The sequence below is a fragment of the Serinus canaria genome, chromosome 2, assembly GCF_022539315.1.
Source record: "Serinus canaria isolate serCan28SL12 chromosome 2, serCan2020, whole genome shotgun sequence".
Taxonomy (NCBI): domain Eukaryota; kingdom Metazoa; phylum Chordata; class Aves; order Passeriformes; family Fringillidae; genus Serinus; species Serinus canaria.
The window spans coordinates 22,565,809-22,593,279 of NC_066315.1; the positions used below are offsets into that span (position 1 = coordinate 22,565,809).

Here is a 27,471-nt window from a genome sequence, read left to right on the forward strand (position 1 = left end):
ATGGACCCACCGGCCTCTTCCCTTCCAGCCGCGCAGCATGTAGGTGTGGGGAAATTATTTTCTCGCCGAGGTCGCGTTCAGACAGCAGCCCACGAAGTGCCTTTTCTGGCCGTGTGGAGGAGGGCGGCACACGCGGGTGTCACGGCAGAGCTGGAGCAGCGTAAGGCGGCAGGAGGGCCGGGCCGGGCCGGGCCGCGCAGGCTGCGGCGGTGCCGGCGGGCCGGGCCTCGGCGCCGCGCCGCTCCCATGGCAACGGCCGGGCCGCGCTGCCGCCGCCGCGGAGCCGCCATGGCCTCGCTGGCCACCGCCGAACCCCGGGCGGCCTCCCGCTCCCCGGCCTCCGGCCCCTCTCGCTGCGGCAGCGAGAAGCGCACGAACGCCGCGGACGCCGCGCAGGTGAGCTCTCCAGCGGGCAGGGGCATCCCCGGCCCCGGTGCTGGCCTGGCCCTGCCCTGCCCCTGCCCCTGCCCCTGCCCTGCCCTGCCCTGCCCTGCCCCTGCCCTGCCCCTGCCCCTGCCCTGCCCCTGCCCCTGCCCTGCCCCTGCCCCTGCCCCTGCCCTGCCCCTGCCCCTGCCCCTGCCCCTGCCCCTGCCCTGCCCTGCCCTGCCCCTGCCCTGCCCTGCCCTGCCCCGCCCCTGCCCCGCCCCTGCCCCTGCCCTGCCCCCGCCCTGCCCTGTCCTGCCCCTGCCCCTGCCCTGCCGTCTTTCTCGGACTGAGAGCAAGCCCCGGTGCGTGCTTCGCACACGGTCTGGATTTACCCGTCCCTGAGTAAATTCATGTTGGTTTAACGCGGCTATTTCACATTTTAAACGCCTTAAAAACAAAATTTCAAAATTGAAACAAACAAACAAAAAAAAAGAGTTAAAAGTGTTGCTTTTTCAGGATACACAGTTGAGGTCAGTGGATTTGGATCACATCATCGCACTACTCGTAGATTCGGACTCAGTAAGTAACCCTGGTACCTCGCTAGATCTGTTACACAGGTGCTAATGGGGTTTTGACAAATTTGTTATACAGTTACTTTAGCACCCACCCTGAATAAACTCAGATGGGTTTATTATATCCAACACAGGTGGCTGGAGCTACAGAGCACAAAGATGAGTATTTCTTCTGGTATTGGAATGTTTCTAAAGATGATAATTGTTATTTTTAAAAATTTTGTTAATTATGGATTTATTTTTTAAAAATACATAGAGAAAGAGGAGATCACTCAGGAACTTAAAAAAAGGACAAAAGCATGAGCATTCAAAAAGTAGACATGCAGAATTTCTAGCATATTGTAGAATTTTAGAGTACTGAAACCTATATCTGGGAAACAAATGTACATAGAACCTTATTGAAAGTATGCCATGAATTTATGTAATTGCCCAAGTTAACTGCTAGTAGTTCTCCAGGGAGATGATTTTAAATGAAGGTGAAATATACAAAGGTCAATGTTGAAGAATAAATACAAGTACCTACACACACAGGAGAAGCATCATCTCATGGGCTTTCACAAATGATTTTCAGTCTCCACAAGATGTTTTGGCAGATTAAATTCACTAAGCCATCAAATAACTTTGATCCAAAATATGGATAATTTATGCTCTCAACAAGAGCATAACAGGCTGATTAAACCTAGCACATATTAAATTAATGCCCCACAGACAAGTAGTTATATCTTCCCCTTTTTTAATACATGCTGATAGAATAAACTTACTGACTGAAGAAAAAAGTGCCATATGTTTTTGTTTACCACTTCTGTAGATATGATAAAATGGAGCTATAGGATTCTGGGCTTGCAGACTCCTGAAACAACTTTGTGGCCTGCCTCAAGTTGCAGGTGCTCAGGAGAGCTGAAATGACACTGCACATCACTGACACAGCCTGACATATCCTCACTTGAGTTGTTCTCAGCCTTGAATTTGAAGGCTGTTTCCTAGTGGGGCAGAGCACTCTAAGCCACTTAGATCTACGTGTTTACACATTGTTGTGTGTGAAATAGGTTTGGTTTTCTTAGGTGCTTTACAAAGAATCACAAAGAATTTAAGAGAAAGAGTCTACACGTTTGAACAGGAGTTTTTGAAAGCTTCTTCAGTTACAAGAGAACAGACTTCCTACTGAGAAATGGGGCTTCATCATGGAGTTAATCCTGCTTCAAAGCACTTTGAGAATATTGTTGTGTCTTGTAAACTTTTGAATCTGGTTTCCACTTTAATTTAAACTTAAAAGGGGATAAACACAATCATTTAAGGTTCTTGGGCAAACTGCAATTAAAACCTGCTTTTCATTCTTTTCTTTAAGAAAGATTTTGAAAAAGAACAGCTGAAAACTCTCAAGAAGGTAGTCAAGCATTTTGAAAATGGATTTGTATCCTTTTTGCCACTCTAGAATTCTAAAGTTGTGGTGTTTTATGTAAGGTAATAGTCTGACTTTTCAGTAAAGTATTTGATGCTGTACTGTGCTTCCCCATGGAGAATAGGAATGATGGTACACATTCTCATCATTGGCCTCCTTGCATGCACACAGCCAAGGCTGGTAGGCTGACAAGATTCTTGGATATTAGATTCATTTGTCACAAAATTCAGTAGAGGATTCTCACCTGTACAGTGGCTGAAAGTGTTGAAAATGTAACTGGTGTACTTTAAACTCAGAATAGAAAAGCATCATAATTGCCACTACTCAAGAAACAGCAGATAAAATAGCAAGATAAAATAGACTTCCAGTAAGGAGACATTTTAAAGAAAGATGAAGTCAGACTAATTTATCTGAAGCCTTTTTCTTATTTACAGTACAAACTGAAAGGTTCCAATAATGAGACGTACTAAGGAGGGTGTTGGCATGTGGAAAAATGTTATTAATTTCATACAGTTCAGATAATTGCACAGTGATTTAAGGCATCACATTACAACTGAGTTGTGTACTTCAAGGCAGTTTCTGTGAGTCAGTGGATTGGTAGTAACCTCTCAGTCTCACTTCAGCTTTGATTTTGTGCCTCTACCCTTAAATTAAATAATCTCCATATGTATTTGAGTCCAGATTTTCAGTTAGTCACTTGGGACTAGAGGAGAAAACAGTTTAAATATCACAAGGCTGTCTCAGAATTTAGATAGGTAAATCTGACATTTTGATGTAAAAGCTTTTCATCCTCCATTTTTAGAAATGAGTGAGTTTAGCTGAGAAGACACCTAAATCAGATTTGCAAAAGTTGTACTTATGTAAAAATAAGGCTGCTTCCAAAAGCCTAAGTATTGACTCACATACTTCTTTTAAACTCCTAACTTTGTAAACATTGGCCTTGTTTTTTCTTCCTTGTGTCTTTGAAGTGCGATGAGCACGGTTTTCAGCTTTTTCTTCTGATTCATAGTGGTACAAATTATCTGATTTCCTTAATTTCACATTAAAAGCCCCTTGAGGATTTAGCACAAATTTCTGAAATTCTTAACCTGTGTGCAGAAAAAATATTTGAACAAGAAGCTTTCATTGAGCCTTTATGTGAACTTATTAAATTGTTTGGGTAAGTACCTCAGCCTCTCTCTTAGAGATTTAAACACTGCTTATTAACAGGTTTATACATTTATCTAAGGAAACTGGCATATCCATACAGCATTTATCTACAAAGCACTGTAACTGCAAGGTGTCCATTGGATCATCCTTCCTTTTCATCAACTGTCTTTTACTTGTGTCCAGTTTCTGGTGACATGATTGAGGAACCTATTTTAACAGTTCAGCATCTGGGCAGTTACATGTTACATAATTCAAAACTGTGTTGTGCTGGGCCCCAGCTTGCTTGGAAACAAGGTTCCCCAAGGTCTCTTATTGCCTAAGTCAATCTGGGACTGCTGGCCTCAAAGGATTCAGCAGCTAAGTGGTACTGAGGTGTGTTTTGCTGTTTCAGACAAGCTCTAAAGTGAGTTTAAAAACTAATACCTGAAGGTAAGCACTACATAATGATAAGCCATATTACAGGAGAGAATGAATGTCAACAGGATTTATATTTATTTTAAAAATGTCTTGCATGAACTCTTGGGCATCTTTGTTGTCATACTGTATTTTAAGTAATCTGATGAATAGAATTTAGATGTTATCCACACTTGTCATTAGTTTTCTCTTCCTCAATAATTCAGTAAAGTTATTTATGGTATGCTTGTAGCTACAGTTACTTCTGTATTTAATTTCATTTCAGCAGAATAAGGAAGAAAAAAAAAAAACCTAGTGGCATAGTAAAACAGATATTCAGACAAATTTTTACATAGCTTCCTCTCAGCTGTTAGGTTTAATAAACACAGAATTTCTCAGCTGAATCTTTTAGTTCCCTAAGCACCCTGAGATGTACTGCTTTTTTTTGCTGCCACACAGTGGGGAATGAGGAGGTACATCATGGAGTTTAATTTTCTTTGGTGTATGCTAGAAGCATGACCAAACTGAGAATGAGTGTATCAAGTCGATAAAATGTAGCTGTGAGACTTTTCCTCTTTTAGAGCAGTTCAGCACTAATTACGGTTTCTGCAATGAATATATTTCGGAAAATTGCACCCTTGGGTTTTGCTTTAATTTCTGTACTATGGAAATTCCACCACAATTCACTGCTACTTCATGTGACAGAAAAGCCTTTAACCAGGGGCAGGGGCTTATTTCTTTTTTTTTTTAGGATTAAGTTTCAGATACATTAATTTCTCCAGTAAAATATTCCACTCTTTTGTAACTGCTTCTGTTTACCTGTCTTCTTCCCACTTTTTTTTTTTTTTTCAATGTCTTGTTTCTCCCTCCCCTACCTCCCCCAGCATTTATTCCATTGTTTGTTCTTTCCTTTCTTTTCCCCTGGCAGAGTTTATAGAGGTAAACTTAGTGGAGATCTGCTTCCACAGTATGTACTGCAGAGACCTTAGCATAATATTGTAATGTTTACTGTTAGACAATTTTTAGCACTCACATGTTTAAGTCATATCTGAGTATTTTGATTATGTTGTTGAGTATTTATTAATATCCTGATTTTAAAAATAAATTTGTTGTTGTGCTATTTGGAGTCAGTTTATTGGGTTTACTTTTATCCATTTCAAGAGGGCTTGCCCATAGATATGATCCCTTTTTTCCACCTCTGCGCCTAGTTCTGTAATAGCCTGATAGTGCCTAGGTTGTAGGATTTAGTCTTCCACATTTAAATTGCATTTGCTTCTTCATCATGTCTTGTTGCATTATATTTGAATTATGAAAATATTAGCTATGAACATGTACCACAAATTGCCAACATGTAATTGCAGATTATGAAGCTTTCAGTGTAGAATCAGCATTGCAAAAAGTGCATTTATCCTAGAAAATGTGTCCTTATCTGAAAAAATTATCAAGGAAGAAGAGAAGAGCTACTGAACTTTTCTGGTGACTTGATTAACTATTAAATAGTTATAATATTTTTAAATTTCATTTTGCAGGTTACCATTTCAAAAAAGGACATCATCTGATGAAGTGAACTATTCCATTGAAGCTTCAAAATCCATTGCACATCTGGGTGAGTGTAACCTGATACACCACAATACAATTATTATTATGCCACAATAAAATCAACTGTATTATTAGCATGACTTTAATTTATTGTTACATTAGTAAATGTAGGTAATTTCTTTAAATTATTCATTCAATCCTCTATGGTTTTTTTCATATTAGAAACAATTTTTACTTTGCTCTGCAGCTAACCTGAGGATTGGCTAGCAGAATTACCTATTTGCCTATGTCAAAAGCTACATGAGAAACCGTTATCAGTGCAGATGAAGAAGTAAACATGTATCTAGTCTGTTTCATTTCATTTTGAGAAATGGGAGTTTCTGTAAACACTGAAACCTGGGATGCCAGGAACATCTACCCTTCCTGCTTCTATGCTCCCTTTATTTCATATCATATCTGCTTAGAAGAGTTTCTAATGATACAGTAGTGATGACAGCAGCTTAGTGTAGTAGCTTAGTAGCTTTCCTCAAAATTCCACAACTTCTGGAATACAATCCAGTGCCTTATAAATGTCTGTAGCCATAAAGCAGAGAAGGTAACTTTTTGATTAAACTTAGGCTACTCCTCTAAGATGCCTTTGTCCTCTCCAGTGTGGGAGTCTCTGCCTCTTGAATATTTTATGATGGAACTTCTCATGAAATTACAGATTTGTAGGTAATACTAAGTGCTGTAAAAATAAGAATACTGTGTTAAGAATACTTTCTAAAAAAATTATAAAGTCTGTTAATTACATTTATTTCTCTTTCTGACAGGTTTCTTGATGAACCTGCCAAGATCTCAAGTTAAAATACAAATCTGTAAGACTATTGTTAGCTTTTTTAATATGGACCTACCAGGAAAACTACTTTCAGGTAAAGCAGGGTATTTTTATTTTTTAATGATCCCAACTACTTTGAAATGCCTCTTTCAATTAGGTATTGATTCATTTTTCTTTAGAACTATGGTTACTGTATCTCATATATTAAATATATAACATTGGCAAATGTGTAATTAACATGTTTTTATAGAGGTGCATATTCTAAATCTGAAATAAGTTCATCAATGTACAAGGAATAAATTATTACACTTACAAAATTAGCATTAAATAGCATCCATAAAATGTGAAGTGGTACAAGATCTATGAAATTGAGGGGGGGGAAAAGCAGTTAGAATCAGAATTATAAAAGGGAAATGTAGGTTTTTATATGTAGCCTGGAGAGAAGCAGCTCTGCTTTTGCTTGTGCTGTGAGGGATAGATCTGAACCCATTTAAATTTGATTTGAGTTCATATTATACAGACACATTTGAGCATAGGTTGGAATAAATGGTGTGACTTATCTCTGCAGAAGGAGGCTATGCATGAACTCGGGCATGATCAGAATCCACTATTACACAATTCCTTTGGCTCTTAGGATGGTGCCAGAGATTGTTGTCAGGTGAAGTCAGTCATGGATCCCTCCCAGAGGGGCACAGCATCCCATGCTCTGAGACTGCACTGTCTTTGTAGGCAGCCAACGTCAAGTGAATATTGCCACAGTGTGGCTTGGGAGTGCAGGTCAAGGAGCATGCTTGATGTCAGTGTGCTCCCCTGCTGTGTTCCTGCAGTGGGGCACTAATCCTGTGCCCTTTTACAAGTTTTCATTTATTTTAGGAGACCTAAAGAAGCTGCTGCTACTAAAACCCTTTCAAAATTCTAGAAATAGGAAAGCATCCAAATCTTTTTTTACCTTAACAACAAGACTCAAATCCTGCAAGTAGCTATGTGTACATTTAGTTCTGTATCTGTAAATAATTCCATTAGGAGAAGTGAATGTTATTGAGCAATTTTTTTTCTTCTTCCAATTTAGAAAATAGGATACATTATCTTGAAATGAAGAATGTGTTTCAGTCTGATTTTTCAAGTCAAATATCTCATCTCTAAGCATATATGTAAATCTTGCCAAAGTCTGGCTCTGAAGAGTTCTCTTATCTGTAAAGTAATATCAACTTGGAGCCTATCAGAGTGTGTGCTTAGTTAAACCTCATTTCACCAGGTGCATTATCTGTATTTATCAATCTTGTACTTTATGAAATTTGATATATATATATAGTGTGTATATATGCATATATATATTTTTAAGCTGCTTAAGATAAACTTTGCTCTCATGAGTTATCATAATATAAATATAAATATAAATTTATTTTCTCAATGCTTCACTTTCCCCATAATTCAGTAATGAAATACAGATTTGCATATGCATGGAGAAAAGTAAAACAGAGACACATTAGAAAGTCAAGCTTGTAAATCAAAGTTTGGATTCACATATTTTAAGTAATATGATGATAGAATGCAACAGTTCTCTAGTCAACAGGCTACTGAAGAGAACTGGGTTACTGATGACTGAAGAAAGTTTTTCACTTCCATAGCCCTGCTTTTGCTTTCATTGTCTAAATTCTAAGAAGCATGTAATTTGTTTCTATAGCATTGAAGTTTGCTTGAGTGTGAGTTAGTTGAATGTGTTATAGGCAGAAAAGCAGCTCTTGTGTATTGGATTGTTTTTCTTAACTGCTTGAAACATGATACTTTATTTTCATTCCTTTCTTTAAAAAGCATGAACAGTTTATGAAGTAATCAAAATTCTGGGTATTTACTGCATTTTAATTAAAGCTACTCTATGTACAGGTTACCAGCCAACTAGTCCAAACTATAAAATCCAGATGGCTGAAACAGGAGGAATAGCAGAATATCTTGTTTATTCATTAGCATTAGTTGAAAATCAACTAACTGAGAAGTTGTGGGTACTTAAAGCTCTCCAGCATCTTTCCACCTCTGGTTAGTACAAACTGTTCTTTCAATAATCTTATTACCATTGATCTTAGATCATTTGTTCTCTGAACATGCCTGAAACAATTACTGACCTATAGAGAATTAATTACTCTGATTTACATAATTTCAGAAATAAGTTGTGGACAAATGGTGAAGGCCCAAGCAGCCAGCAGGCTTTGTTTGTGTCTAAGTGATGCTGATCCCTCAGGACAGCTGCTGTTCCATTCCTCAGATATCCTATGGAACCTGCTGGAAAAAGCCTCAAAAGAAGAAGTTATTTATCAGCTCAGAAGCTTGGAATGTGTACAGTAAGTACAGGGAGCATTTAATGAATTAATTTTGTCATTTTGGAGACATCTGGTGCATTCTGTTGTGTAGTGTTTTGTTTGAAATTAACTGAGAGAAATGCAAATGGGTCTCTGATTACATCCTCATTAAGTTTTCAGTATTAACATAGTTGCTGTTAGAGGGCAGAACAAGGTGCTCTGCTGCACAGTGCAGGAGGAACAGCTCTATCTATTGCTTTGTACAATAGAAGAGTTAATTGCAGCATTTTGAAGCTTCCACCTTAGGCATAACAGGCCAGTATTCCTTCACTGTTGAAGTGCTGATGTTACAAAATTACAAGGAATTTCTATGTCGTGATATACAAGGTTTATTTCTAGATCTCTGCTGGAGAAAATAACAGGTTCTTCCTTAGTGAGTTAGGCTGTTTTAACTATTTAGACTATAAGATTAAACTATTCCTTCTCAATAATCATTCAGCAATGTCCAGTTCCAAATTTTGAGTAAATATTGTCTTTGTATTAATTAATTTTAACACAAACAATGGAAGATGCAATTTTTAATACATGCATCTTGCATCTATGAATAAATGGGATGTCTGGTGGTACCCAAAAGAATCCACTTCATAATAAAGTTTTAAGCTATTTTTCTTGTAGTTAAACCCTAAGGCTTTGAAAAGTATGATGCTGAGTGAGGATTCATATATGTAGAGCTGTCCAACATTAAAATATCAAAGGCAAAGGTAAAATGCACTTCATTTTCTTTCAAGTGCTTTGAAAGAAGCATTTGTAGACCTCATGTGTGGCTACCGGCACTGCGATCATCAGCTACGGAATGACCTCTTGGTGATTGCCACATTAATAGCTGAATACTCTGCAGTACCTGTGATTGTAAGTAGTTAGAGTTGTATTCTAGAGACTAATAACTTTTCCTTTGCTTTTAAAAGCATACCTAATGGTATTCTTCCCCATTAGGGTTCTAATATTTTTTTCTCCTGTGTCTTCAGTGCTTTCTTCTTTCTTGGATTTGCTGAGCAAAAAACAATTTTTTCTTTCTGTATTGTCTTTACCTCAGAGACCTAAAATCTCTACATAATTAGCCCAGAATACTAGCATCAGCCTTATTTGATACTTAGAAAATCACATTAACATTATCTATCTGCAAAATTTAATGTTAAATCTTGTATTCTTGCATGGATTCTTGAATGCACCATTCTCCTAAAAAGAGTTTTGCACTAAATCTCATTTGATGTTTGAGGAGGTAGGCTATATTCAGATGACCCAAATTCAATGTGGGCCTCATAACTGGGAACAAGAAGGGTGGCCAAAAATCAGCTCAGGAGCTCTAAGTAAGATTCTGAGAAAATAATTACCTAGGTCCAGTTAATAAGAGGCTCATAAATTCTTTTAAAGACTCCATCACATAATGCACTACCATGAGTTGCCTGAAATGTAGATGACTCATTCTTTTGTAATATTCTAGAATTTTTATGAGAAACCTGCCGAGAAATTAACTTTATATAGATGTTAATATTGCTTTAGTCTCTTGTTTTACACTTGAGATTTACAGCTTCAAGTGAAGTTGTGACATACATACTGAATAATTAAGCAGTCAGATCCCTGTGGATTAATTGGCTGTTCAGGAATATATTACTTTCCTCTTGAAAAGAAGTTTACCAATTGGCTGTATTACTAAATGAAGATTACAAACTTTTCATTCAAGCTTTTCATTTAATACCAACTAGTGTGAAATATCTGTTATACTATTGCAGCAACATATTGAATATCTAAAACATTCAAAATATTTAACTGGCTGTAGAAACAGGGTATTTTATTCCTACAAAGTAAGTAAACAAGATATGTATTTTTAATTCCTTATACTAAAAGGAAGAAAAATTATTTTTATGCAAAGAAAATATTAAAACAATTTAACTTACATTCTTTACTTTCAGCCTGCCTAGAGATTTAACAAGCTATAAATATCAGGTAGAAAAGACGTTAACATTACCATTTGATTCTGCCTTATAGATAACACTATAGCAATTTGCTTCAGAATGTTCCCTTTTCTTCCTAATATGCTATCCAAGCAACTTCAGAAAAGTCAGTTTTGTATTTTACTAGATCACAAATCAGCACAGGAGTCTGTGCCAATGAAAAGGAAAAGTCTTCTCATCACAAGCAAACTGTAAAATGTATGTAAAGTTCATAATGATATTGTTATCTTTGTGTTAGAAAAAAGCCTGTTAGCTAATTGCTTACCTCAGAAACAACTCTCCTTTGCCTCTGATGTGCTGCATAGACACCTCCTGGCTTTGGTCTTATCCACAGTTATATCAGACATTGTTGTCCTTCTGTTAGCTCTCTAGGAGCTGTGATTTACAAGATTTTATTTCTGAGTTTTTCATATGTGGCATTGGTAAATTCTTCTTGCCCATACATGCAGTTTTCATAAGTACTGATGACCCTGATGTAAAACATGACCAATTGCATTTTAAAAAACAGTTCTTAAAGCACTGAGAATATTTTTTTGTGTTAGATTATAGAAGTGAATACGAGTGTTTGGGACTTCCCCACAGAAGTTCAGACTTGTACTGAATGAAACATGGGTTTAACTAATTGTGCCCTTAGGACTGCAGTTAGTTATTGTTGTATAATGTCCAAATGGTTGTTCAATTCTTTGATAAAATTCTGTTTATTCTGCCATAGGATACATTAAATTCTGTGTTCTGAAGAAAAAAGTCAAGCCAGAATGAAATCATAAGTCTTAATTTCACTGCAATTTAATTAATGTGTGTTTTTTGAATGCCTATTAGGAAAGTGGATTTGCAGAGATCTTAATAGTACTTGCAACATGTACTGAAGGTAAGAGATTCCATAGTGCATAATTACACAATTTTTGCTTTTAATTATGATTTTTTTGTAACTTATCTACCATTTCCATCATAGTTAAACTTCCCAATCCTCTGGTAAAAGGTTTTAAACTTACCTACTCCTATGAGGATTTTGAGATGAAGAAGTTACTATTTAATATAATAGGAATCTTATCTAAGGACACATCTTCTGCACAGGTAAGTTGTAACAGTACAGAAATAATAATTAAAAAAAAAGACAAAAGAATCGTGAGAATATTACTTATCTGTCCATCTACTGTAATAGAGTACACTGAAATTCTCTGCTCTCCAAATCAAGAATCCATTCATAGCTTCAGACCAAGTCCTACTGTTGGAAAGTAGCATACAATTTCTCTTTTCGAAAGTTACAAACTTAGACCATGCTAGGGAAATTGCTGACAAGTGACTGCAGAGCATTGTTGAAATACACCTGGAGAATATAATAAAATTTAGCAATCCACAATCTCTGGGAAAGTTACAGAATATAAAAAGAGTTTGCCTGTACTTGTAGTGTTCATGACATATTTTCTCAATTAAAAATTAACTTTGTTATTGTAGGACAGATAAAGTTGACTCACCCTTTAGATTTTTCTTATTTGCATTTGAAACCTGTAAACTGTCTCTCTTTTTCTTTGTCTGGACTCTGCAGCTCCTCACTGAAAATCACGTGATTCCAGCTTTGCTTTATTATGTAAAAAAAAATCCAAAGCCTGGATTTCCTGGCTGGTCTGTTGCCCAGTATGAAGAATTACAGCTTCATGCAATTGCTGTTTTAGCTTCAGTGGCTCCTCTGTTACTAGACAAATATTTGTCCTGCCAAGGGAATACTCTTCTCCTGGTGTTTCTAGAATGGTGTGTAAGCCAAGGTCAGTGGGTACTCATGGCTTTCACATAGAGGTAACCTCAAAACAGTTCAGCTGAACCTACTTTCTTTGAAAGGAAGGAAAATGTAAAACTCATGATGTCAGAATCATTCTTTTTCATAGGCCACCTAGGAAGCAAATGTTTCCAAAAAACAACCAACCATCCTTTTTTTCCTACTGAAGGATGAGCTGGTGCCCCTCTCCCTGTGTACCACTATATTGATGTTCTTTCAGACAAACACCTCTACTGTCTGTGTTTCAAGTAAGCCAGGCCCTTCCCTTGTGGCAAGAAGTCCAAGCAGGAATTCCTGCCATGAGACAGGACATGTTAACTCAGAGTTGTACATGGTGAGACAGGTTCCAGACTACAGCTGGCTTCTGGGCATCAGATAAGAGTGTGGGCTAAGCAAAAATAGAACCAAGTGCACTCAGTTTTATTGACCAGATTTCTAAGGATAGGTATTTTTCATCATAAAATTGGTATGTCTTCCTAGGTTTCCTAAGAAATTTCCTAAGAAATTTTTAGTTGGGTTGAATGGAGATCAAAAAGTTGATATTAAATGTCATACCAAACATAACATATTTTGAGTTTGTAAAACTGCTCATGAACCTAGTAAGGTTAAAAAATGTATAATAATTTTAAATGTTGACCAAAATGTTACCATTCTTATGCATGTAAAAAGTATAGTTCTACACAAAAAGGCTTATTACTAGATGGTTTTAAACAAGAATAATTTCTAACTTTAGCACGGTTTAGGGGTTTTTGCTGTTGTTGTGGTTTGGGTTTTTGGGGGTTTTTTGTGTTTTTTTGGTTTGGTTTGTTTTGTTTTTATTTTTCCTAAGCACATTATTCTGAACATAGATTGTCTGCCAAAACCAGTATTGGTTGTGATTGCTCCACAGATCCTTTCTTTGGTCGAGGTAACAGTTTCCATGGAACAGGTGGTCGTGGCACCAAACACGCACAACTGTGCTACGGCATCCGAGTTCTTAGGTCTGTTGTGGCCCTTTATAATGACGCTGTGACCACTAATCTGTGTGACCAGGGAGCAATTAGCCAGCTACTGGGTAAAGCACAATTTGTATTGCTGTTCTTTAATTAGTACATTTCTGTTGACACTGAGAATGTTCATGCGTTTTTGTGCCCCCTGTTTTTAGTGTGTCCTTTGACTGCTGAAAAACTAAAAAAACCTCAGATAATTAATCCAAGATGTAACTGATTTGATGTTAATTTTTTTTTTCCATTTCAATGCACATTGAATGAGTTAAGCAAAACAGACAGTTTTAAAAGTCTACAGATTTAATTTCAGAGGAAAAGCTGCCCCTTCTCACTTTATGTTACTGCACTTGGTAGATCTTGTTTTCATTGTGGCAGTCCCCAGAAATTCCAGACCATGAGTATTTTTCCACCTAGGTCTATCAGGGTGTTGTTTTTCCCAACTCCTCATTAACATAGAATAAAAATAATAAAAAGGTACCTTTGTATGAACAATGTGAAGAAAAAAGCAGAATAAAACTTCTTAATCACTGCTCCTGCAATTTTAGAGCATTTCTTGTTCAGTAACACATACCTACTGTTAAATTTGGTTTAAGTTCCAAAACAAGCTGGTTTAAGTTCTTTTCTTACAATATCAGAAAGTTTTCAGTACTCTGAAGGAAACAAAACAGGAAAGATCCTTTGGAGTTCAAAGACTGTATTCTAATAAAAAGCCTAGATATTAATTATTTTATAGCCTCAGTTCAACTCCAGTGAAAACTCTGTGGAAACCTACAGCTTTTAGTGAAAGCAAAATTAATACTATACCTTACATATCAGAATAAAGAAACTTTTACTCTAGGGGAGTTTTATGTATGAATGTCCTCTTCCACATAGTGGTTCCAAGGCTGACTTTCTCAGCAATGATGGTATTTTGTGTCTTTCCCACATTTCCACTGTCAGTTCAAACATTTGTGAAGCTATGGAGTAGAGTGAACCATCCAGTTTGTTGTCTTTTTCTTAGAGTTCTTTAATTCATATCAGTTCCCTGAGTTCCTTACACTGGCACAATCTCAGGGGCAGCACAGAGTGTGAGCAAGAGAGAAGTCAGTGCAAGCTGCTGTCATTAACTCTGTCACTAAGAGTAAAGGCCATGAAACTGCAGCATCAGAGTGCACCATTTGTGGAAGCTATTATTGAAACACAGGAGATAAAACTGAACTTACTTTAAAAAGCCTTTCATATAAATTTGAGTTTTGTAAAAAGCAGCAGCTGTAATAGAATGTTGACATTTGTATTGGGGTATTCATATATATAAAATATATCCATTTACAGACATCCTAAAGTATGCAGCAGACAAATTTAAAGAAAAAGAAAGTAATGTTCTACTGGAAATCCAAACTGACGTATTATTTATTTTGTCTATTCTCTGTGAAAGTGATGACAACAGAAAGGTATGTATCTTTCTCCCTTATACTGGGCAGAAAATGTCAAAATGTTTTATATTTCCTTATAAGGGAGACTGCTTTTTTGTGTCTTAATTGAAAAGCAAGTGTCAATTGCAGTTCATTGTTATCAAGTCCTGTTTCTTGACTCAGCTAAAATATAAAACATTCAAAAATCCACTAGCAAGTGCTAAACCTATTTGATTGTTAATTTACATTATTTTGAAATTGATATATGAAAGTGTGTTAAGAAATGAATTAGCACTTTGGAAAAACTGAAAATCTTTTTTCCTATGTGCACATCCTGCTCTAACAAGTGGACCAAATTTATTGCAATATATTTACATTTTCCATTGTATTTTCTTACATGTTTAAATTTAGTAAATATGGCTTAAGAAACATTGCTTTAATTAACATTTCAACAGGAATTCTTCAGCTGTGAAGGAATCAGTATACTCATCCCATTCCTAAAGATGGATACAAGGAGCTTTTATTGTAGATTAGGCTACAGTTATCTCCTCTTCAGTGCACTGGACTGCTTGCGGTTAGTGAAGTATTTTAACAGCAGTAACTTGGAAAAATGTCAAGTCTTGTATTTTTTTTAGGTCTGCAATGCTATGACCTTTCTCTGCACATATAGGCCTTTCTTCTGTTTAAAAATTCTTCATAAAATTTGACTAATTAAAAATTTTGCAAAAGAAATGGAATGCACTGCATGTAAGGTTTTCTAAATACAGATTCAGTGGGACAACCTCACTCCCCACACAGAGTGACCTCCTGACATGCAGAGTTACTCAAGACTTTGTTAGAGAGGCATATGGTTAGAGTCTGTAAATAACTTTAGAGAGGTAAACAGCAGTCAAGAATAGACCAATATTAGCAAAAAATTATGTAAACATAAGAATTGTCTGTAAACTGGCTATATTGGGCTAGAAATATTTTAAAGATTGCCAGTACACAGGAGGAAAATAAAAACTTAATTTGTTTAAAGGCAGAGGTTGATAAATACATTAAAAATCAAATATGTTTGCTGGGAGCAAATACTGATACAGGAGATCTCTTTAGTTTCTCTGTTAATGACCATAGCAGAGGAAATATAACAGTAACAGCAACATGAATGCTGGCTTTATGATCATTTTAATCTGGGAGAAGCAAACTGTTGACAAAAAAAGTATTGCTTGACTCACCCCCTTGTTTTTGCTGGCAGAAATATTCACACAGCCCTACAATAAACCAGATTAGGGACATAACCTGGTTAAATTTTAAACTAGTTTACTGAGTTAGTTTCAGTTCAAATACATATTCCAATTCATTGAGAGCCTGCCAAAATTGTCAGGTTGCTTCAAGGAAGGTGTGCCACCTGCAGGAGAAGAAAAAGCAGTCAAGCAAGGTATATTTACTTATAGGTGTAAATGAAAAGGCACATGAAACATGATTTTTCTACTCCCTGAAGGTGTGAAGCATATTGCATACCAAATGGTATGAAATTCAGTAAAATAAATTAGATGATTGTAGAATGTTCAGAATCATAAAAGTGTTTCTACATAAGTGATATTATTTCTGTTTAAGGTCCTGTGTCATTGGATGTTACATTGCAGAGGACTCTTTTATTGAAAAACAGGGCATTTTTCTCCTTATGGATTTGTTGGCAGTAGGTATTTCTATTATTGGCTTTGTAGAATGAAAGAGTAGGAAAACAACATGGCAAATTGTGTTATTTTTGTTGCAGTATCTCCTAAGACTGGTATAATACGAAAACCCAAACAAACAAACAAACAAAAACCAACACAAACAAAAAAACCCAAGTATATTTAACTGCCTGATATCTGCTGACCCAAGTATATTTAACTGACCCAGATATCTGCTCAGAAATTATTGTATAGGTTTTCCCTGTATCTTTTTTCTTTTTTTTAATACTTATTTGACCGAGGAAGTTTTTAATTTAGCAAAATTGTACTATTTTTGAAAAGAAAACCAAACTATGCTCTCAGTTTGGATGACATCTCTCTTTAGAAAAGCATTTCAGTTCTTCACATTGAAGTTAGTGAGAACACTCAATGGCTTTAACAGTTTTTATGTTTATGTTTATGTTTAAGTTTTATGTTTAAGTTACCTTGTACATGTATCTTATGTGTATAGCTACTTCTGTGGATCTTGGACATGGAGCTGGCACAGACATCTCACCTCTTAGGAAATAAAAATGCACCTTCCTTGGGCCATTCACTCCTCATTCACACTGGTTGTGCTGTCAGCCCTGTGATGTGATGTGATGTGATGTGATGTGATGTTCTTGCAGTGCAAGGCTGCAGACCCTCAGAACAACAGAATCATAGAATGGCCTGGGTTGGAAGGTTCCTTAAACGTCACCCAGTTGTAACTCCCCTGGCCATGGGCAGAGCCACCTTCCACTAGATCAGGTTGCTCAAAGCCACATCCAGCATGTCCTGTCCAGCCTTCAGGGTTGGGATATCCACAGCTTCTCTTGGCAAGCTTTCCCAGTCCCTCATCAGCCTCATAGGAAGGAATTCTTTCCCGATATTTAATCTAAACTGACACTTTCTCAGTTTGAAGCCCTTGCCTCCTCTCAGCTGCTGCTGAAAGATCTAGCCACAAAACAGAAGGTGTGCTGTGAGGTACTGCTCAGCCTCTGCCTTCAGAGTTCTCTTTCTTACAACAATAAACCTTGCTAGCAGCGTCTTCTCCAGCATATGATCCTGGAGCCATGTACACAAAAACTACTGTGTGATTGTACACACAGGAATGCATCTTTTATGATCCTACCCTCATGTTCCTTGGTTTATGGAACTTTGCGTAGCAGGATGACAGAAACTTTAAGGATGTACAAGCTTATACACCAATTTTGTGCAAATATTAGTGATTAAAAGCTTGCAGTTACTTGATTACATAGTACATAATTTCTCAGAAAGAAGACATCACTGTGTTTTGAACAGTTTAAAACTTTCTTTACTTTATCCTTGATAAAGCTACAGGAAAAGAACCTGAGCAATTTAATTCTTGGACTCTTGGTTGAATTTTCGGACAACGCTCAAACCATTTTACACATGAATATCTGGCGAGGGAAGAGAGGTCAAACAGCAGCTAAGGTTCTAATACAGTTATGGAGACAGGAGGAGATGGACTTGGGAGTCAAACGTGATCAATATGGAAAGATTGTAGGTAAGTTTTGTGATGCATGTGAGCAATCCAGTAAAACAATGACATTCTTTGCTTTTGTAGTCTGAATTCTGACAGTAAATAACAGCGTTTATAACTTTACACTGTAATTCTTACCAAACCTAAAATTCCTTCCATTTCATTTATTTTTTATTTCATTTCAGTTATTCATTTGTTTTTCTGGCCACTATATGGCATTTTCTAGATCGGCCAGGAATGAACCAAGTATTGAACAGAACAATGACCAGCTTTTCTAATGCTAGACAGTTAAACTGCTTAATTTCTTCCATGAAAGGCATTTTATTTTGTTCTGTGTTGTAAAAAGAAGTGAGTGCTGTTCTCACAAATTTTTAGTCATGCTGATTAAAATTTCCTGACCCAGATTATGTTAAAACTCTTGGCCAAACAATCAAAATTATTTACATGGTGTCCACAAAGTAAAATGGATTCCCTTCAAGTTTGGGAACATACTACTACTTCATTCTTCTACTCTGGTTTTGTGTTTTTATATTAGACTTCAAGAGACCTGTTATTACCAGCTTCCAGAAACAGCAAAAGGTCATTCCAGTGCCTGCCAGCTGTCCCAGCATTTCTGTCATGGAAATTTCAGAGAGCTTACGGGCAAAAATTTATTCAATATTTTGCAAGCTAGGTAAGACAAAGGAGATGCCTTGTTAGTGTCATATTTGTCATTAAACTAAACTTATTAATAAAGTTACTATAAAAAAAACCAAAGTCAAAGGAAACATTGTGATTCAGCATCAGTACTCTCTAATTGATAGATGCTTGGTCATTACATTTTTTTTTTAAGTCCCTCTTTATTGGGATTTCAAGACTTCCCCACTACCTTGCTGCCCTTACCACCAAGAAGAATTTTCTTAGGAATAAACCTAAAATTTGCTTGAAATTCTCTGCAATTTATTTTCCTACAAACAATATCTCTTTCACATATTTTAGCACATTTATTTCTCTAGATTTAGAAAGATATTACTCATTGATTGCATTTTCTAACATTAAATATTTAGTTATTCTTGTTTTTTTCTGTAGTCTTTCCAATTGAAATTCTTCTTGGTCTATAGTATACCAAAGCTGAACACAGTACTCCAGCAGAAGCCTCACAGCCAAATAGAGTTATGTTACTCTACACGTCTTGTAAATAAACATTCAGACATAAATGTAACAACAGCTGTATTCCTAGCGGCATGATATTGTTTGCTAATTCAACTTAGAATGTTGTACAGGTGGCTATTCCTAAAGTTAGAATTTTCTATTTGTCCTTACTGAATTAAATTCTGTGGTTTTAGATAGTTTTTCAGAGTGGCAAGATTAATTTGCATTTTAATATTTTTTTTCAAAGTGTGGCAGTCCCTGTTAATTTTTTTTTTTGTAAACTGAATATGAATACTCATTATACCCTTGTATTAAAACCTAGACTGAACTCAAGATTAAGTGATAAATTCTTCCACATCCATGAGATATTTTTTTCTGTCTGTAGACAAAAGTTGGGTCTTAGTTTTCAGTAATTCATGTTGGATATTAATTTTTTTTTTCTGTTAACATTTAGCTGCATAAACATTGTCTAATTATTTATTTCAGGGTTTTTTTGGGCTTATTTTTGTTTTCATGTTCATCCTCTGCAGGTTCAAAGATAATAGTAATTGTTCTGAGATTGCTTCAGCCAGTTCTCTGCCATTTACCTAGAGAAAGAGCTGGTTTGAAAACATCCTTAGTTTCTCTAATAATCTATAGCTACTTGCTCCTCTCTTGTAGGAGCTCCAGGCTCTTACTAATTTTAGTAGTGTTAATTATATTAAATGTTGGATCACAGCTGGATTCTTTACTGAAATAAAAAGGCATAAGATTTTCTTTCAGCTTTCTTCTATATTCACAGATATCCTCCATGTTAGTTATATACATTGTACTGTCTTCTGTGAAGTACTGAAATTATATGAAATTTGACAATAACATAAGGACATATTTTGTAGTCTTTTGTCAGCAACTTCCTGGGTTCCTCCATAACAGCCTGTAATCTAGAAGAGCAGTGGTGGTAAATGGTCTTTATTTATGGTATTTCTTAGCTTCAAAACATCATGTAATTATACTCTAGGCAGATACTACCTTCCCAGTTACCACACAGATGATATGATGAAGTCTAGAAAGAGATTTGATAGACTATATTTACATTTTTTTAAATTAAGTGCTACTATCAGTGTGCAAAAAAAAAATGAACCATAGTCTCAGCAACCATATTTCCCTACCTTATTCTTTTCCACATACTGGGAATATTTTTTAAAGATGGAGTCATGATGCTCAAGGCATTATGCTGAAGACAGTAATCTACAAGATGGAGGGACATCCTCATTTCCCAGCTTTGGAACAAAGCACTAGTATAATTTTCCTGTTGGCTACTTCACAGTTAAAGCAAACTCTTTATGTGCTGGACTGCTGCTCTAGAACTTGTGGTCAGTAGACTCAGCTGTTTGTCTGCTTTAATAGAAATCAAACCCTTACCACAAATGTTTGGAAGGCTGACAGAGTCATTTATAAGTAAAGATTTTAGTACAGAGAGAGAGTGCATTATAGAGAAACAGGGGTTTTTTATCAGCAAAAAATGCTCAGGATCAAAAGTGACTGACTGGTGTATGTATGATGAAGATTTTGCATGTTTTTATATGACAAATAATGTTTTTAGAATATTATATTTTAAGGTAAATTCATCATACTGATGTGATTAATATTCTTTCAGGTTTTGAATATTTACCTGGCTTATCTGCTAAGGATGTGGTTACACTTGCTATTATACAACATTTTATTGACTTTAAAGTGAGTATAGTTCAAGCAAATAACACTATTGTACCTGCATTCCCAAAAATAGCAAGTATATCTCAGGACACAACAAACAAACACAAAATAACCCTTCAAAAACTGTCCCCTATGTCACAAGTCACCTATAATTTCACATAGTGAAAGCAGTATTCACCAGCAAAAGAAACAATCCCACTTCCAACATTGCATCAATCCCCATCTTCTTGCTTCATATTGCTACAAATGTTTGTGACCATGCAGCAAATAAGACTACAAACTAGCTTAAAATAACTCAGAAAAAATGGTTATAACTGTTTGCCAGATCAAGACAAGAATGTGCCAGGAGTAAGAAACTGGGGGAGGATGGGACAGTAGGACTGTGTCCTTGCACAGTAAGGTCAGTTTCAGGGGACACTACTAAAAATGACATTAAAACCACATTTTTATAAAGTTTCCTCTGTGCTTTGCTCTTTGTCCTCATGTGCAGTATCCATCCATCCATCCATCCATTCATCCATCCATCCATCCAGTGTAAAGTTAAGAAAGGTGTGCCTATAGGGACTACAGCAGGGTAACAAGCTTTGTGAGAGCTGTCTTGCCCAAAAGATGCTTTATGATAAATTTATGATAAATTTATGCTTAGGAACAAAGTCTGTGAGAGCTTGCAGTGTTCAGGAAATAGCAAGACTTGGTTGATAATTCCAGCTTCTGTTGATGATTTGTGTTGCAATAATATCTGCAATTTGAGATTTTAAGAAGTAGGAAGTAGGACTCAACACTTTGCTGTTGTAAATTGGTATCTTGAAGCTATTTCTTCAGAATTTCTGTAGTTATCAGCATTCTTGTTGCCCCTCTTTGAATCAAGTTTGGTCTTGGGAAGGCTTAGGGAGGCTTATCATGACTGAATCTGGCATAGTAGTAGTGCAGTCTAACCTTGAATAAAAATTTTAAAAAGTCAAACAAAAATAAGGAGATGGTTGCTCTGTTTTATTTTGAATAATTGGAACTGAATAATGCAATAAATACTGAATCATATGGTGTATGTTTCACACACAGGTTGGAGAGGTTTGGAGTGAAATATCTGCAGAAATAAAAGAAGAATTCAGGCCTGTTACAGCAGATGAGAGAGCCTTGAAACTTATTTCAGAGATGTCAGAAAATACTGGAAAAATGGTTGCTGCTCTGCAGACTGAAGCGCTTGGAAAACAACACCGCAAGAAAATCCAGGAAGAGAAAAAAACTTACCAGAAAGTAAGACAAAGGAGTATTTAAATAAGGAAAACCCACCTAAGCTTTTTTTCCCACTCATATGCAGATTTTCTTATTATATAATGTTGAGAATCCTGTATGTGAACACTGCTTGAAAAGTTTAAATCTGTCTCAGCAGCCAAATTTTAACTTTAAATTAAATTAGGTTAACCTCAGTCCTCCCAGCTTCTATAAATTCCACAGTATTTAGAGAATAACATGAAAAAATGAAGCAGTATCATCCGTGATGCATCAGCAATGGGGTAATGAGAAATGATCATAATTTTACTATAGAGTTGCACTCGTGTTCATCTGTAGCAGATGACAGTGCCAAGTACCTATTACAACTACACCTTCTTAGAATGAAATATAAGTCTCTATTATAAGCTCCCTTGCTGAATATTCACAGGCCTTTATTACTTCAGAAAGTAGGGCTTTGTGCTTCCCAGCATGCTGAAAATGAGAAGGTATAGACATTTTCCAGCTTTGTTTATAAGGCAGAAATTTCATGGTTTTGCTCATCTGTTGTCTCACCCTCTCTTGCTTTCTGAGAAATAAGATCAGTTGGTCCAGTTGTCTGAAATCTCATGATAGTGTTTTTGAGGGATTGTCCTGCATTATGATGACAGCACTTTTGTCACCTGAACTGATTCTGTCTCTTTTACTCAGCATTTGAGAGTAAGAATATACAGAAAGTATTCCTGAAAGAGCTGAACCTCATCCAACATACATGCTGGAAGTGAGGAAAATTAGTTTGCGCAAAGACCTCTTTGTTTATAAGGGCGGGGCATAAGTGCGGTTTTTAAAGGGCAAATACTTTACTACATTATTGTCCAATCCCCGATGAGAGGGATGAGCTAAGGTAGCCAAAGGGGTGGAGCTGAATGTTTTTTTCAAAAGGCACAAGCAATGAAATCAGAAGAGATCTGATACCAGCATTGTGTTGCTGCTGTAAATCTCATTTCCATTATAGATCAAAGCTACCCACACACAGAAAGAAATGATAAATAAATCCTGGGAAAATTTCTTGGCTCGGACATCAAACTATGAGGAATTGAAGGTAAGAAACCTGATGAAGCAAGAAATTGACAATTGTGATGTTATAATAATTATGAAGTTCCAAAGACATTTCTTGATGCATATGAATTATAAGGATATTCAAGTAGAAGTGATAGTAACTTTTATATTCACACAGACATAGAAGAAGTAACCCTTAAGATGTATTGGAAAAGTTTTACAATTTTTGATTCTTCTGACATCAACCACAAATTGGGGATCAGCATTGTCACTTGCAATTGAGGAGTGGGTGTATATATGTGTATTTCTTCTAAAACTGTTGAAACTATGAGTCTGTTCGTTGCTACTTTTCTTTATTTTTTCTAATTCTTCATTCGCTTTTTATAGTACAGCAAACATCTTTCAAGATGGGAAATATGTTATGATGAAAGGAGTTTCTTCTTGCAATATTTTCACTTTCCCAAAACAACATAAAAATATTAGAGTCCGGGTTTGGCAACTAGACTAAGTTAGAAAATGAATGAAATCAGACTTAAAAGAAAAACTTTGGCAGCTGAATTTAATTTTTCTTCATTTTCGAAAGGACTTGCAAAGGAGAACAATTTTCTTTCTATGCAAGCATCTCCCTGGCCTATGGAAAGATGTATGCTAGAATTAGAAATGAAAAAGGGACAGAGGAACTACAGACTCATTAGTTTTAACTGAGTTAAACTGGGAAGCAGTTTTAGGCACATGAGGAGGAAGGAGATTGGTATAGACTGTCATGAATTTACCAAGGATAAATCATGCCTTGCCAACACAGTTGCCTTCTGTGATAAAATTATTTGTTCTGGAAAAAGAGGAAGGGGATCCCTATTCCCTTGGCTTTAGCAAGGTTTTCAGCATGGTCCTGTGTAGCATTCTTGTAGTCAAAATTGAAATACATTGACTAGATTATTTACATGTGGACTACAAGCTGTGGGAAAAACTGGCTGTATTGATGGGCTCTAAAGGACAGTGGTCAGTGATTGAAGTTTAACTTGTAGTCAGTTTTGTGTGATATTCCTCTGAGTTAATTACAGGGTTGATAATACAGTGTTGATTTCACATTTTCATTAGTGACTTGGATATTGAATCAGTATCCATCCTCATCAAGTTCAACATGTGAATGCCCCATCTCGGGAAATGTTTAAGGCCAAGTTGGATGGGGCTTTGAACAGCCTGGTCTGGTGTTCCTGCCCCATGGCATGGGAGTTGGAACTAGATAAACTTTGAGGTCCTTTCCAATCCAAATCATTCTGTGATTCTGCAGTTCTGTGACACTGAGCTGGAGGAAGCACTCCGTATGCTGGGAGATAGGGTTGCTATTCAGAAGCTGGATGGATGGGCTGACCAAAAGCTCATGAATTTTAGGAAATGAAAATGTTTAGTCATTCACCTGGGATATATTGAGATTGTGTTAAGATGCCTCAGTCCAGCTGGGTCTGCCTGGAGAGGCGGCTGTGTGCTCTGTGTGGGGTGAAAGCTGACTGTGAGGCAGCAGTGTGCTCTTGTGGCCATGAAGGCTCACAGCACCAAGGTCTGCATTGCACAGAGCACAGCCCGCAGGTCAGAGCATGCAGGGATTCCCTTCCCACCCTTGCCACGACCATTTATTCTGGTTTTGGGTATTCACTACGAGAAAGAGTCAAAAAACAGGGTAGTTACAATTAAAGGCAAATAGAATTATAACCTGATTTATTTTGTCATGTTTTTTTGTATATTTTCAAATGAGTGCAAATGTCACAATTAATGTAGATTAAAACAATTTTACCTTTTTTCTGACTATCTTTAGAAAGCAAAAATGCTTCAGGGAACATTAATAGAGGCTTCCAGATCTAAGATAAAGGTTCCAAATGGACTGGACCATCCTACTGATATTCCAAAACTCCAGCTAACAGTAAGTAATCCTAAATAACACTGTTTAATTTTCACGAATAGGTAAAAGGTATGGGGTTTGTTCTGGCTGTATCCATGCTGCTGCTTACGCTTTCTTTAATAATGTTTATGTTGACAAGCTCCAAGTACATAAGAAAGAAGTAGTATCTTCTGCAAATCACCACTTCTCGTTCTGACATAGCCTTAGACAAGACTTGGCCAGAATGAGATTTAGATCTGCAGATTACTCAGAAAAAGTGTGGGCAAGATGGGCCCTCTGCTATGTGACATGTACCTGTCATGAGACAGCCATTCAGGAAAACCTTGCTGAGGTCAAGACCTGCTCCTTTCATTGTTGAGTACATCTGTGCAACCATTGATATGTCCATTGAGGTGTTCTTCATCAGTGGCATGTCCCTGACTGCCTGCAGATACACCACTTGTTGCATCTGCAGAAACCGTTCTGTTCTCATTCCTATCAGTTAATTGAAGTGAGAGAAAATAAAAAGCCTTTGTTGAGATCTTATTCACACCTAACAGCATATTTAGATGTTGAGTTTTGACAAAACATGAGGGAATCCTCAGTCTAGCCAATGAACTGTTTTTGAGCTAACTGGATTATTTCCATGTAAGTATCACAGCTAAGGAGGATTTAAATTTCTTTGTTGCTTATAAGTTACTCTTACATGTGATGAAAAATGAAAAAGAATAAACATGAGGTGCTGTTTTCAAACTTGTATGAAGGCAAGAGATTTTATTTTGGGCTCTCTGGCATGAATAATCATGACAACTAAGGTGGCTCCAAATTGAAAAAGAAAAAAGGAAGTTCATGTTTGATGTGATGGAGAAGCAAGGAACCTAATAGGAAGCAAGGGGATTGTCTCAGAATGCTGAACTAGGATTTTTCCTACATTATCTTAAACTTCAGAAAGATATGGAGGGACACATGTGGGAATGCAAGATGAGATTGGCTGGAACAATTATTCAGGTACTTGCATAAACAACAGTGAGACTGTTAAACAGCAATAATTTGGAGAAAGTATCTGAAAAAAATTGATATAAGTACGAGTAATCTGGATTTTGTTAGTGGAGAGAAGTATATTGTTAGATTTTATTTTAAAGGCTTGAAACTCAAGCTATGAATTTTCATATCTTAGAGGGAGAGGATTTAACAAGAAAATACCTTCATGGTTCTACAATCAATATTTCAATAAGTGTGGATAAAAAAGATTAGTCAATTTTACAGAATAGGTGTATTGAGAAAACGAATGTATCAGCAACATCATATAACATTCCTCAGGTACTTTGCTTTGGAAAATTACAAATGACAGACATGACTAGAAAATTTTTTAATGCAACAATCTGCCAAGCACCCTCAGCAGGGAGAGATGAAGATTTAGCTAAGATGGTTATTGCAAACCAGTCAAGGTCAACTAATCAAACATGTGAGCTACGTGCATGCAAGGAGTTGAATTTTTTTTTTTTTTTTGAGGAGGTCATGATTAGAAGACAGAGCTGTCACTCAGGGATCTTTATTCCAAGACCCCCAACCTATTCAGTATAAAGAGCAGTAATGAATCTGGAAAGGGTATGTGTCTTTCAGTCTTGGAGATTTCCTGCAGCAGTAGTTCTACGCAATTGCATTTTGAGAGAAAGAGGGCCGGTTCTTTTTCTTCTTTTTTTTTACTTATTTGGAGTAATAAGTAATAATGTATGGTGAAATTCTGAGGTCACAGACTGTGGCTGACATCCTATACAAATCCAAGCAACATTGTACAGCAAACTTCTGTTGGATAAAGGCTTGATTTTCTTTTTTGCAATTCATAAATCAGACATGAAGGCAGAAAAACAGAGCAGGTAAAAGTACCCACTGAAAAAACACTCTCTCCTTTCTTTTGTATTGATGGAAACAAACTGTGAATTTACTATAAAGGATAGTTTTAGTGTCCCTCAGAAACCTGAGGGCATCTCCACCAAGGGAATAATATTTTCAAAAGGCAGTTCATGATTTAACTCTCCTCTCATTTTAAATGCTAGCATGAGAGTCAAGCAATGTATTTATTTTGTATTTCAGGTCACACCTGGTCGCTGTGTAACTGTGGGAAGTGCGCCTCATCAGGGAGAGCCACTGGCTGATACAGACCACGCTCCTAAAAAGTCCTCTGCTGGTAAAAAAGCCTTCAGAAGTGATCAAAAGAGATAAAACATTGGACTCAGTCAAGAAAAAATTGGTATCTGTCGAATGGATGCTGTTCCAAAGAGTGGTATATTAATATGTAGTTACCTATATGTAGATACAAGATAAAATCTGTTTTTAATGACTTGAAAAATTGCTTAGAATAACAAAAGAGTGCAATTATATTTTCCCTTAATTAATATAATGTGGGGATGTTTAATAAAGTCCCCTGTACAGTATGGTACAAAGGTGTGTTAGTCTAGTGACTTTGTGTGCTAATATCCACTTGTCAGCAGGTCCAGTGTTTTCATTTCCATCTCTTCCTGACACATTCCATGCATTGCACTCTAAGCATCTCTTTGAACAGGGTGATAAATCTTCACATAAACACATTTGATTCTTCATTTTCCTGAATACCATACCCACATAGTTT

General features: G+C 36.6%; 1 protein-coding gene across 1 annotated transcript; it reads left to right on the plus strand.

Annotated features, from left to right (window-relative positions):
* Window positions 1-27,431, plus strand: CFAP69 (cilia and flagella associated protein 69). Its single transcript, XM_050970993.1, has 23 exons — window positions 1-396; window positions 862-945; window positions 2,284-2,349; window positions 3,387-3,496; window positions 5,409-5,485; window positions 6,231-6,329; window positions 8,120-8,269; window positions 8,394-8,571; window positions 9,318-9,438; window positions 11,361-11,409; window positions 11,494-11,615; window positions 12,088-12,304; window positions 13,205-13,369; window positions 14,613-14,731; window positions 15,148-15,266; window positions 16,292-16,373; window positions 17,707-17,899; window positions 18,411-18,548; window positions 20,643-20,719; window positions 21,758-21,952; window positions 22,923-23,009; window positions 24,780-24,884; window positions 26,937-27,431. The coding sequence occupies exons 1-23, from the start codon at window positions 1-3 to the stop codon at window positions 27,063-27,065; spliced, it is 3,078 nt and encodes a 1,025-aa protein (XP_050826950.1). The 3' UTR covers window positions 27,066-27,431.
* The last annotated feature ends 40 nt before the right edge of the window (window positions 27,432-27,471 follow it).

Bases quoted from the DNA above. Each gene is read 5' to 3' on its own strand.
- CFAP69 (XM_050970993.1), top strand. From the start codon at position 1: ATGGACCCACCGGCCTCTTCCCTTCCAGCCGCGCAGCATGTAGGTGTG. The intron at 3,497-5,408 runs GTAAGTACCTCA...TTCATTTTGCAG, and splicing joins GAACTTATTAAATTGTTTGG to GTTACCATTTCAAAAAAGGA. The intron at 18,549-20,642 runs GTAAGACAAAGG...ATATTCTTTCAG, and splicing joins TTCAATATTTTGCAAGCTAG to GTTTTGAATATTTACCTGGC.